Raw genomic sequence first — 13,777 nt, 5'->3', positions numbered from 1 at the left:
AGTCTGTTCACGTCATACATTACTGGCTATTGTTTCAACCTTGGATATGGTGAAAGTTACCCAACACACTTTATTACCCAGACAGAGAACCATAGTAGTTTATTTCTCACACGTTGAAAGTACCAATTTGTATTAGGGAATGCAGTTCCCGGCAGGCTTTGGTTCGTCGAAATGTTGAAAAAAGAGCTTTAAGTATCCTTCTCGGAGACAACGCATAAATTGCATGGCAATACGTTGAAGTTCAAGAAGAAGTTCCAGTTCTGGAATTGAAGAACTTGACTCATGTTGATATTGCACCAAGATAAGAAGTCAATCTTCTCATCATCTTGTGCAAGAGTATCTCTGTAGCCTTGGTGAACGAATATGTGAAGAAGACAAAGGGTTGCTGTTGTTACTTGGTGTACATATCAAGAAATGGCGGCATGAGGTCCTTTCACTACTGCATCAGCTGGGGCAGAGGACCTGTGGTCAACCGGCTACCACTCACTAAATGTCCAAGCAAGTTCACCAGTCATCTCGACGTGGGACCGTCCCATCCCCAAAGGCATCTGTCCTTAGCAATATTGCTCGTTCATACCTATTGGATTGTTTGTTTAGCTGTTTCATGGTCATCATCACGCCATGAAGAAGGAAATTCGGAAATCCAGGTTTCATCAAATATATCAAAAGGGTTTCTAAACATAATTCCGATAAATGCTTTAAGTATTGATACTGTATATTATCAGATCATGTAGCAATATTATGAGCTTGCCTAAAGGAAGTATGAAGCTCATAAAAAAAATATTTCATCTTTCATAATAATCTTTCCCATTATCTGAATTGAAATATATATTTTTCTTCTCTTGCTGCTGTTTGTATTTTTGAAACTGACGTACGTAAAAAAATGATGAAGAATACTTATTCCAATTTTCACAAGTTGTTTATTTACAATACCCATTTTATCAGTTATCAATTGATCCCAAGTTTAAGATGGTGTACCCTTACCTTTGATTTTCTTACTCGTGTTGAATACCTTGGACATGGTGGCACTACGCGAATTTATTTTGGAGACATAATGTTTGCCATCACTGACGTATGTTTTGTCTAGAAGTACGCTGGGTTTCAGAATTGATAATTTTGAATTTAGTTATCATGTACCATGGCGACGGAAATGGTGTTCAGCCTTTTCCCTTGCCTTCCCAGCCTGTTTGCAATCATTCTTAAATCAAGGTTGACATATGTGAGAATTTGTAGAAGACTTTATATTATATTCATCAGCTATTTTATGAAGTTCATTGAAGATTGGGGTTGGGAGCTTCAATAAAAGATCAACCTGTTAGTGCAAAGAAGTTGGTCGAAGTAAAATTCCATTATGATGACGGAACAAGTCATCATGGACTGACCAATCAAATTGATTATGTAAATTGGAATCTACACCTGACAAGTCCACACAAGAATAAATACCCGTTGCAGGATGTGATTAAAATGCATACATCGTTATTTAAGTATAAAATCCTCTAGTAAGATAATCCGGACGAATCGGGAATTCGAACACACGCTCATAGGGTTCTGGCACCCCAAGGGGGGCGCAACTCTTCACACCGAATTCATCGATTTGAGAGGGTGAGCGAGTTTATTTATAATAATAATAATAATAATAATAATAATAATAATAATAATAATAATAATAATTGTCCAATTGTATGCCGAATATCATGCTCAAAGCACATTATTACATTATTGTGTTAATTTGTAAAAGGTTATGATAAAAGTAAGTGAAATATCAAAATATTGAAAAACAGACTCCATGTCCAGTGCCCCCGCGCCCTTCTTAGATGGAGGAGAGTTATTTAGGTCAGATGGAGTCCGTTGCTTGTAAACAATTTTGTTTCGCTTTGTCACTATAGCTACAGTTATTAATTATTTAGGAAGGACAGAAACAAAACTGATGCACTGAAATGAACTTCTCGTGGCCATGTTGCACTCTTGTTATTTGAAAAACAATGCTGGAATGTACTTGTAGAGCGACTACAATTGTGTTTCACATAATATTAAACCATTGTGGTGAGATCACGCTAATGTTGATGCGGTTGATTCTGAGCCAGGAATGTACTGACGATTCATTCCGCCCAATTAAAACTGATGCAACTGTAGGTCATTATGCAAAATTATAGAGAAACCATACGTTAACTCTAACATGGTTTTAGACAGATGAAATACTCGAATGTCGGTGCTCGTCCATTCTACTTCCGGAATCAAGAGATACTCATGATTTTCCCATTACAGAGGGGCGATGGGGTAGCCCAGTGGTTAAAGCGTGCGCTCTTCACGCCGAAGACCCGGGTTCGATTCCCCATGCCAGCATCCCATTTCAGAACGCCGTAGGGATTCCGGATTGGAATAGGTCTTCAGAAACCTAGTCGTGTCGTAATTAGTGACAAAATGGATCGGGTGGTCTGTGACTTGGCTGACAGCTCTTTATCGTAACCCGACGTGGATTGTTGCTTACAATATCAATAACTGGATTGTCTGGTCGATACTCCATTATTTACAGGGCCTGCTTTATATTTTGAATATTGGTAAGTGTGTGTAAGACTGAATCACTTGTAGGCTGCAATATTCAAGCTATATAACGGCGGTCTGAACCAGTCAAGCCAATGATTGATATCATGAGCATCGATCCACGCAGTTGGGGTACGATGACATGCATCAGTCAAGTCAGCGAGCCTGATCACCCGATCCCGTTAGTCGCCTGTTACGGCAAGCATAGTCGCCTCTTACGGCAAGTATGGGTTGGTGAAGACCTATTCTAACCCGGATCTTGACGGGTCATAGCTCAGTGATCACAGTATCCTTCATGACATTTGTTATCCATTTAGCTACCGTTGCTGTGGATACAGGCCTATGAAGTTTTACATAATAGCCTACCTCTGTTGAAAGATAACTGTATCCCACTCGTCCGAAATCTAGAACTTAGATGTCCAATACTCACGAATTGAGAAGTATAAGCCGCCGGATGACTTCCCAGAGATATCTCCTCTATCGCCCCTTTCAACAACAGTCTCTGAATCTCCTCGTCAAGGACTGCCAGGTTCTCATGATTCATTGTTCGAGGGTTTTGATCTGAGGTGGGTCTTGCATAAATTATATCTGAATACCGTTCATGGTCTGAAGAATCCCAGGATCCTGTGTTATACGAGTTCCATTCAATATATAACCAGCCTAAGCTATTAATCAGATCTTAACGGTTGCATGCTTGTCACGTGCTGTGCACCAATGCATAGACAAAGTTTCTCTGAGGAAATTGTATTTGAAGTCACACACGTGATCTATAAAGATGGCAAGGGTAGATTCTGCCAAATTTTCGTCAAAGGTTGAATACAGGGCTGTTATTAGGTACCTCTACTTAAAAGGGAAACCGGGAAAGGAGATACATGATGAATTGTCAGATGTTTATGATGATAGTGCACCTTCGTATGCACAGGTCAAATTCTGGGTTGCAGAATTTAAGAGGGGTCGGGTGAACCTGGAAGATGAGCCACGCCCTGGCAGGCCTGTAGAGGTGACCAATGACCAAACCAGTGAAGCTGTGAGACAACTGGTTGTCAAAGACAGGCGAATGAAGGTGTCAGAAATGGCCAAGGCCTTGGCCATTTCGGAGGGAAGTGTCCATACCATTTTTTCATGATCGTCTGGGCATGAGGAAGCTGTCTGCCCGAAATGTCTGAGTGATGATCAGAAGGCTGTACGTTCGTCAATGTGTCAGGCAATTTTGACGCAATACAGTCGGGATGCAGACAACTTTATGTAGAGAATTGTTACTGGTGATGAAACCTGGGTACACCACTATGATCCAGAAACCAAAGAACAGAGTAAGCAGTGAACTGGCTTCGCTTTACCCCGTCCCAAAAAGTTTAAGACTCTTATCTTTTGGGATACCAAAGGGGTCTTGCTCATTGACTACTTGCCACGTGGCGAGACTATTACTGGAGAGTACTACTCCGATCTCCTGGACCGTTTGTGGACTGCTATTCTTGCCAAACGTCGTGGAAAGATCACAAAAGGTGTGCTGCTCCAACATGATAATGTCAGAGTGCACACCTGTCGACTGGCGGTTGCCGCACCTTACTCACCAGACCTGGCACCAAGCGACTACTTTCTCTTCCCAAACTTGAAGAAAGAACTGCGTGGACGTCATTTCCGGTCCGACGATGAACTCACGACAGCAGTGGAGGCGTGGTTACACGAACAACCCCATGGTTTCTATCACAGCGGGCTTTTAGCTCTCACACATCGCTGGACAAAGTGCATAGACCTCAATGGTGGTTATGTGGAAAAAGAAGAAGTGAGGAGCAGTAGCAAATAGGTTAGGCTGGTTATATATTGAATGGCCCTCGTATTTACTATGTTTGGTTTACCCCACAACAATGCTCGAATTGAACGCGAGTAACATCTTGTTCAAAGGCAAAGACATGTTCCAAATGGGACTGAGTTTGGGAGTGGATAGTGGATGCTGTGTCCCTTTTTAAAGCTTCGAGCTAGTTATAAGAACTGGTACTCCCACAAAATAAGGTTTCCGGCCAGATTATGCATGTTAAGAGGTAATAATCTTACGTCCAACCAAATAAATGGTATCATGTTACTGGTAATAATGGAATCAAAATGTGCCTCAGAATTGTATCAGCTAATTAGTTATAGTCAGATTACGCGGGCAAACGCCAGAATGCTCTCGTGGCTTAAAACGTTGTGCTTTATGTATGACCTGCGGCTATTCATGGTAAGAATATATGTTCCCAGCAACCTGTGTAGATGGTAAGAAACGAATAAATAGATCGAGAGGTCGGGGGTACGAGTGATTGCATGTCATCGTATCTTAATTGCGTTGCACGATGGTCATGACGTCAGTCAGTGGATTGTCTGGGCAAGACTCGATTTTTTACAGACCGTCGTTATATCACTGGAATAATGCTGTGTGCTCAATCATACAAAGCATAAATTGGTGGCGTTTTGATAATGGTTGCTATCAACGACAACGAGGTCATCTGTCACAAAGCCATATTGTACACCCATTCGTGACCAACTCGTGTTATTCCGGGACAAGCCGAATAGCGACTCGTGCCCCTCTCATAGCCGTTTTTGCGACCGGGTTCCGTCTTAGCGCAAACGGACATACCTAAAACAATTGTCAACTCGTTGCGTAATGGTTCACATATATTTCCCCATATATTATATATATTTCAAATGCAATTTAAAGCACATCGGGACATGCGGAATTATACAGTATGATTGAACACATTTACTGTGTCTTGGGTATATTTTTAGATGCAAGACATATGTAAAATCAAAAATTATTTCTGAGGGATTCTTTGACGAAGAACGTGAAATCATACGCACATTCTGATTGGTTTGTCGTATTTTCGCGCATAACATTCATCGATAGTGGGACGAGTCTTCTTGCAGGTTACGGAAAGGGGCGAGCGGTGACGAATGACTGTACACCTTGAGTATCCCGAGTGACGTCAAAGTTATTGGTATTTAGTTTTCACTCAGGTGAGGTGAGGTGAAATGGGGTTTAACGTCGAATCCAAGATTATTGCGCTTATATAGCGACGTGCATGTACGTGTGTGTGTGTTTGTGTGGCTGCTTGTACTAGTTCGGACTAATGCCGATTAATAGTGCTAGCTCACTGAGATACCATGCCGCAGTTTAACATGAATACCCCACTCAGACACAGTATACTGACTCAGCCGACCAGTCCTTGTTTTAGCCCCTTAATGCCGAGCGCCAGACAGGGTAAAAACAAGTAGCATCTTTTAACGTCTTTGAGTATGACGCGGCTGGGGATCGAACCCCGGACCTTCCGCTCTCCGGGCGGACGCTCTACCACTAGACCACGGAGGCGGTCGTTTTCACTCAGAACCTCAAGACAACAGACGCTGGTTTCACGACACTGTGGGTAAACTATATGTGTGATAGACACAGTATGTTAACATTATTTTATCAACAGCCGACTAGTCCAGGGGTCGACATGGCCGGGAATGTATTTTACAGCTGGCAATACCACTGGCGACTGACATTGTTTCCCATAATGCAACAAACACTTCATCCGGAAAGGACAAGGAACAACGCCCTCATACTAGATTCTCTGTTTGTGGTTGGGTATGAGCCAAGTGGTAGAGGTATTAGCCTACCAGACCAAAAGCCCGGGTTCAAATCTAAATTCTGGTGAATTTCTATTCAGTTGTAAAACTGTCACTCAGTCGTTCGCTCACTTGAAACGTCATTAAACAGAACTCAATCTGTGGACGTATGTAGCGACCAGAACTGGGAGACGACCAGAACTGGGATAAACAGTCCACAATTTCATAAACCCCATTTACTGCGGCAATGCTTTCGGTTAGCTCTAAAAGGAATGGCGATATATATGCGGAACATGATTTTGTTTATATTATTTTGTGGAACCATACTGAATACGATCTTTTGTATATTTCCGTGTTCCATTCCAAATAAATTCTTCACTATAAATTGGGAACATCTTCATTGTTTTGTTATTTTGAACTTGTCAAATATTCACACGCCTTTATGTGCGGCAAAATTCACATTCATGCACTGTCAAAGAGATGAAATATGAATACAGGTCAGTTGTTTTGCATGTCACCAATTCAAGTCATACCATTGAAGATTATTCGTTTTGTCACCCAAACGTAACCACGCTATATCTCATATGTTCACTGTATTATAGAATAAATATGACAATGGTGATGACAATCTTTCATTGTTCTAATGACAACCTATACAACACAAGCATTTCCTTATATAATATAAGTATTGTTTCTTATCATTTGATAAAAGAATGGATCTTATGGATCTTATGTCATGGCAATTAATAATATTAGAGGGAAAACATGAATAGACTAAATATAACAAGTTCCAAAGAGTTATGGATGTGTTATGGATGTGATACGAATGTGGTACGGGTGATACGGGTGTTGTACGAGTGTGTTATGGTCGGTACGGATGCGTTACGGATGGTACGGATGTGTTACGGATGTGGTATGAATGTGTTACTGATGGTACGGATGTGTTACTGATGACACGTATGTATTACGGATGTGGTATGAAGGTGTTACTGATGGTACGTATATATTACTGATGATACGTATGTGTTACGGATGTGGTATGAATGTGTTACTGATGGTACGGATGTGTTACTGATGATCCGTATGTGTTGCGGATGTGGTACGGATGGTACGGTGTGTTACGCCTTGAATAAAGCACACACAATACGTGTGACGTGAACAAGTATTTAAACCTCAAACATATGTAAGATAGTGTTTATTACTCAAAATAAAATATACAGCTCGAAATTCTGTTGTACAAAACCTTTATACATAAACGTTCTTTTGTATTGTCTTTGTCAAGTATTCACTAAAGAGAATCTCATCAATATCCATGTCTGCATACTTCAGACACACCAACTGATATAATACAAAGCGGACATGACAGGAAACCCGAATTGTATCACAGACTTGTCGGCAAGAGTTGCGTCCCTTCCATCACAACTCATGTGTAGATATTTACAGTAATCAACGGAACACCCCGCTTCACACGAGACTGTTGCAGGAGATATGTTTTGACTTGTGCCGGTGATTCAGAAATATTGAAATATTGAGCATGATATCACAATCTATTTACCTATTATATATACAGTATACAGAACATGAATATAAAAGCATTGAGCTTAAACAGGATTTGAATAGCGCAGTAAACATTATTCAAATCTAATTTCAAATGAAAATTAATATAATACATATCACGTTCTGTAACAAGACAGAAGAACAAATATAAAATAATATCATAGCAATAAATGCTTTTGACCTCCCACTCCTGGCAAAGCAAAACGGGGCAAAAGAAACTCACTGGCTATAAAAACAATGCTTTTTGTGTTGAGAAAACAATGTCATCAAAGACACATATATACACACGCACGCATGCACGCATGCACACACACACACACATAACACTTCCACTTCATCGATTTGGCAAAAGGTACTTTCAATATGTGAAAATTTGAAAATCATTCAAATTTGCTAGAACTCGATGTCACTCTTACACAACCCTTACCAAACCTCGACATGTTTTTGAACAATTTTCAACATTTGGGTCAACCGAGTCAACTGAGGTTAACATGAGTTGACAGTCTTCATCAAGATAATCTTGGGCAGTACCTGAAATACCACGCATAAAATGCAACCTTGTACCCACGTTTGACTTGAGTGAGTTATGTTTAACGCCGCATTTAACAGTATTCAAGTTATATCACGGCGTGTCAGCGTAATGTGGGAGGAAAGCCCGAAGTGATGTAGGTCTTAGAGGTTTACCACTACGGTGAAACCCACGAGCACGGGTATGGTGCTGACAAACCTAGAAACATAATCGGGACGAACCGGGATTCGAACCAACAATCATAGGTTTCTGGCGTGCCCAAGGGACGCAACTCTGCACAGCGAATCGCGGCGCTTTAGACGACTGGGCCACCCGTGCCCCACGTTTAACTTGAATATTCCAAATGTTAAATCGGAAGGACGATGGGCGCTACTGGCTCAACATTTTCGTTTTAGAAAATGTATAAACAAAATAATTAATCCAAATTGTCCTAGCAATCTGTGTCCTTACACAAGTTATAGAAAAAATGCCTGGTCAATATTAATTATAACTCTTTAGCAATATTAATTATAACCCTTTAGAGAGTTCATGAGTTTGAAGGGGACTATGTGATTGACTGTAGAAAACAGTTGGAATGTTAAAACCCATACATACATGTCTGCAGGTGAGATGTTACGGTGAATATTTGGGTACACCAGAAATTCACACCCAACCTCTTTTGGCACAAACAAAACATATGCCGCCGGATACCGTTATCTCGAATGTACCCCATAAGACGAACCTATTCTTCAGTACCGACCCGACTGACATTTGACAGCTTATCTCGAATTCATATCGCTATCTCGAACATTGGACACGGTCCCAACTTTGACTTCTATAGAATTGTGTACCTTTATCTCGAATTTGTCTTTTGCACATTGAATATGTTTCACAAGCACATGCCGTGCTATCTCGAATGTCAGGACATCTCGAAATTACAACATGGTCCCACTAGGTTCGAGATACCGGTGTCCGACTGTATTGTTAAATATCATCTTTCATGCAGGCATCAAAAGATGCGAAATGAAACACGTCACTAGAAACACACAAAGTCTGTTTCTTATCGTCTCTTAACCGTCTTCATCACTCGGTCACACTCAGACCTTTACATGTTGACAGGGCGCGTCTGCAGGGTCAGCGGGGGGTCAGGGAACATGGTGATGCACTTCTTTCTGCCATAGTCCGTGTCATCCTTCGTAAACTGAAGGTCTCGTAACAACAAGCCCAATGTCACCTTCATCTCCATCATGGCAAACTTGTTGCCGAGGCACATCTTATTTCCGGCGCCAAACGGACGCCATTTTGTGTTTTCTTGCTTTTCCTGGTGCAGGAACCGCTCCGGCTGAAACTCGTCGGGTTCCTCCCAGTAGGCGGGATTCCTGAACATACAAATTCACAAAAAATAAATCCACTTTCTGGTACAATTACAATGGCTGGATATAAACTCTTCAAATGATAAACCACCCCGTGGGGATTCCAAGTTAGATTTGGTCTCTAGCAAGTAATCCTGGTCACAAGATTAATTGATTGATTGATTCGTTTGTTGTCCTACGCCGTACCACGGACCTATACAAGTCCGTGGCCGTACTCAGCAACAGTCCAGCTTTATGACGGCGGTCTGTAAATAATTAAGTCTGGACCAGACAATCCAGTGATTAATTTCATGAGCATCAATCCACGCAATTGGGATCGATGACATGCATCAACCAAGTCAGCGAGCCTGACAACCCGAGCCCGTTAGTCGCCTTTTACGACAAGCATAGTTGCCTTTTACGGCAAGTATGGGTTGCTGAAGACCTATTCTACCCCGGATCTTCACAGGTCGCTGAACACAAGAGGCCATAATGGATCGGTGACTTGGTTGATTGCGTGTCATTGTTCCCGATAGCGTTTGTCGTTGGTCACAATATCGATCACTGGTTTGTCTTGTGCAGACTGAAATATTTACACGCTGGAATATTGCTGAGTGCGGCGTGAAATCAAATAAACAAACAACTGTCAGACAACGTTGTGGGAGAAAGATTTGCAAAATGTGTCGAGATCTGCAGAACATCATCCACCATTATAATTTATGATTTCCTAAACGGTTACTTAAAGGCGGGCGTCGCTATATTATACTGGAGCAGTCTCAGTGTTAACAAACCGTAAACAACGTCTCACATGACCTTAAACAAGAAACAAACTGCATTGCTAAAATAGTGGGTGTTTAGCGGGCTGAACACATCAGGGAAGAGGGGCATATATAAATCGGATTTGGTTCTTTTCGTCACAGTATTAACACGGACTGATCACAGCCTTTTCATATCTACGAGGAACCCCTTTTTCCGTTGACAGTCAAATTGAAATGGGTTATCAAACTGGTTGAGAAGGGTGGTCTGTGGTCAGTCTAAGCCTTCACTGGTCACACCTATACCTTCACGGGAACAACAGTCCATATTATCCACGGATATGGTATATAATGTTCATTATACTCCACTCCCGGTCTCGTCGCTGTAGGCTCTTAAGCTTGTTTTAATTGTACTCTTTCTTGTATTGACTGCTAAATCGATTCATATATCTTATTGTAAGGGGACAAAAGTTCACGCTTGGGATTCGAACTCCGAAACGTTTTATTGTTAAGACACTGACATTACCATTCTGCCACTTGGGAGGCGTGGTGGAATATGTACATGAATGTTGGAAACGCGTTACGATTTGGCATAATATTATTTCATGTCCGTTTCAATTACTTGCCTCAGCTCTGATGCGTTAACATCACATGAAATGGAGAATAAATATTTACTCGCCCAGAGTTGGGGTATCAGTTATACTGTACTTTCATAGGTCTGTGGGTGAATATACCAACAATTTCGAAATTTTAAAATAAAAATTAAATTGGCTGATACCCCTCCTTATTGTACCCCCTCACTCACACACTAAAGAACCCACCTGTGTAGTGCCTCCACACAGAGAGTGACGATGGTGCCGGCAGGAATGTGGAAGCCGTTGATGACGTCGTCCCTGACGGCCTGCTTGTTGTAGTTGGTAATAACGGGGTGGAACCTGGCAACAACAACGTGATTGTTGGACATGGCATACTCGTTATGTAAACAGGGTCAAGTACGGCGGTCGGTGAAGTGTGAAAGGAAATGTAAATAGGTGAGGTGAGGTGAAATGGGGTTTAACGTCGCGTCCAAGATTATTGCACTTATATAGCGACATGCATGTACGTGTGTGTGTTTGTGTGGCTGCTTGTACTAGTTCGGACTAATGCCGATTTATAGTGCTAGCTCACTGAGATACCATGCCGCAGTTTAACATGAATACCCCACTCAGACACAGTATACTGACTCAGTCGACCAGTCCTTGTTTTAGCCCCTTATTGTCGAGCGTCAGACAGGGTTACAACAAATGTTTGATAACAGACCGTTATCAATGTTTCACGGACCCTCTATTAATGTTTGATCACAAACCCTCTATAATTTTTTTATCACAGGCCACTATCAATGTTTGATCACACACCCTCTATAAATGTTTCACCACCGACTCTCTATCAACGTAAGTGCACCGACCCTCTATCAATGTTTGACCACCGACCCTCTATCAATGTTTGACCACCGACCCTCTATCAGTGTTTGACCACAGACACTCTATCAATGTTTGACCACCGACCCTCTATCAATGTTTGACTACCGACCCTCTATCAATGTTTGACTACCGACCCTCTATTAATGTTTGACCACTGACTCTCTATCAATGTTTGTCCACATACCCTCGATCAATGTTTGATCACAGACCCTCTGTCAACGTTGACCACAGACTCTCTTTTAGTGTTTGCACACAGACCCTGTACAAATGTGTGACTACCGACCCTCTATCAATGTTTGCCCACAGACCCTCTATCAATGTTTGACCACCGACTCTCTATCAATGTTTGACCACCGACTCTCTATCAGTGTTTGCCCACCGACCCACTATCAATGTTTGACCACTAACCCTCTATCAATGTTTGACCACTAACCCTCTATCAATGTTTGACCACTAATCCTCTATCAATGTTTGACCACTAACCCTCTATCAATGTTTGACCACTAACCCTCTATCAATGTTTGACCACCGACCCTCTATCAATGTTTGACCACCGACCCTCTATCAGTGTTTGCCCACAGACCCTTTAAAAATGTTTGACTACCGACCCTCTATCAATGTTTGACCACACACCCTGTACAAATGTTTGACTACCGACCCTCTAACAGACACGTGACTGACACACCTGTAATGACTGGAACACCTTCGTACACGCGGGAAATTCGAGATCTGGCAATTTTTGAGTACAAGACATTTCTAGAAATCTCATCCTGCTTCTCAACACAGGGCAACCCAAGAATACTAATATTGAAACCAAAACACACACCATTCTACAAATATTTCAACTTGATTAAGGCATGGACATTGTTGGTTTCTCTTATGTTTTGCCATGAACCATTCATTAGACGCCCAAACAAAGCATAAAGACAAGTCTATAATCCCCACCTTAACGTCTCCTTGATCACACTCTCCAGATACTTCAACTTGTGAAGATGGGCGTCTGTGATTGGTTCTCCCCTCGGAGGCAGGTGCGTGGTGACCTCTGACCTGACTCGTTGCTGTATTTCCGGTCTAGTGGCCAAAGCAAGGAGACACCAGGACATGCAGGTAGCTGTATTCTGCGGAAGAAGTCACAGGTTGTTTTTCTTCAATATTGTGGTAATCTAGGCACAGTATACATGTTATAAGCCCAATAAAACAACATAACAAAGTGTTTTTCTCCGTATGGGAAAGGCCGCCAATGACCACATGCCCTGCCTATAGTATGACCTACATATAGTATTATGAGTGAGTGAGTGAGTTTGGTTTAAAGCCACTTTTAACAGTATTCCAGTTATATCGCGGCGTGTCAGCTTAATGTGGGAGGAAAGCCCGAAGTGATGCAGGTCTCAGACATTTACCACTTCCGTGAAACCCACGAGCACGGGTATGGTGCTGACAAACCTAGAAACATAATCGGGCCGAGCACGGGTATGGTGCTGACAAACATTGAAACATAATTGGGGCGAACCGGGATTCGAACCCACAATCATAGGTTTCTGGCGTGCCTAAGGTACGCAACTCTGCACAGCAAATCGCGGCGCCTTAGACGACTGGGCCACCCGTGCCCCCTATAGTATTATGACCTACATTTCAGGTTGGTTTCTAGTATTTATACTCGTAGCTTGGTCAAGCACCGGAGTCACAAACTCAAACTCATATATTCTTGTAAACTGTCAACCAAGACAGTCTGTTCTCTCACATGATACATTTTGTTCTCAGAATTGAACCTGGAATCGTTTTTTTTTATAAATTTCATTAAAATGATTGAATGCATGTGTAAATGAATATGATTTTGCCAGCATGGTGGGAGGCAACATAAGAATCGGTTCGCCTATTGCTTGCCTGGTGGAAATCCAATCCAGATTGGTTCCTCAACTAACGAACACCTTACCTACTGGGCTAACCCACCGCCCCTCTACAGGACTGGCATACATATTAAACTTTCGAATCGAGCTGCCCCATTCAGTCCATTCAAAGAACATG

At 41.9% G+C, this 13,777-nt stretch overlaps 2 protein-coding genes across 2 annotated transcripts in view; one reads left to right on the top strand and one right to left on the bottom strand.

The window, feature by feature from the left end:
* The first annotated feature begins 3,316 nt into the window (after nucleotides 1-3,316).
* LOC139446821 (histone-lysine N-methyltransferase SETMAR-like) lies at nucleotides 3,317-4,345 on the top strand. The gene is made up of 2 exons (XM_071228161.1): nucleotides 3,317-3,644; nucleotides 3,924-4,345. Exons 1-2 carry the CDS (start codon nucleotides 3,317-3,319, stop codon nucleotides 4,343-4,345), a joined length of 750 nt encoding a protein of 249 aa, XP_071084262.1.
* A 3,001-nt stretch (nucleotides 4,346-7,346) lies between these two features.
* LOC139445874 (uncharacterized) overlaps nucleotides 7,347-13,777 on the bottom strand; it is a 30,174-nt gene continuing 23,743 nt past the window's right edge. Inside the window, exons 10-12 of the mRNA XM_071227112.1 lie at nucleotides 12,698-12,870; nucleotides 11,114-11,227; nucleotides 7,347-9,564 (exon numbers count right to left, since the gene is read on the bottom strand). Coding sequence (XP_071083213.1) covers nucleotides 9,291-9,564; nucleotides 11,114-11,227; nucleotides 12,698-12,870 — 561 coding nt within the window. The 3' untranslated portion in view covers nucleotides 7,347-9,290. The remainder of the gene's footprint in view (nucleotides 9,565-11,113; nucleotides 11,228-12,697; nucleotides 12,871-13,777) is intronic.

This window comes from Haliotis cracherodii, unplaced genomic scaffold, assembly GCF_022045235.1.
Source record: "Haliotis cracherodii isolate W230 unplaced genomic scaffold, xgHalCrac1.p SCAF_10, whole genome shotgun sequence".
NCBI classification, from domain to species: Eukaryota; Metazoa; Mollusca; class Gastropoda; order Lepetellida; family Haliotidae; genus Haliotis; species Haliotis cracherodii.
This window is presented reverse-complemented; position numbering and strand designations above follow the sequence as displayed.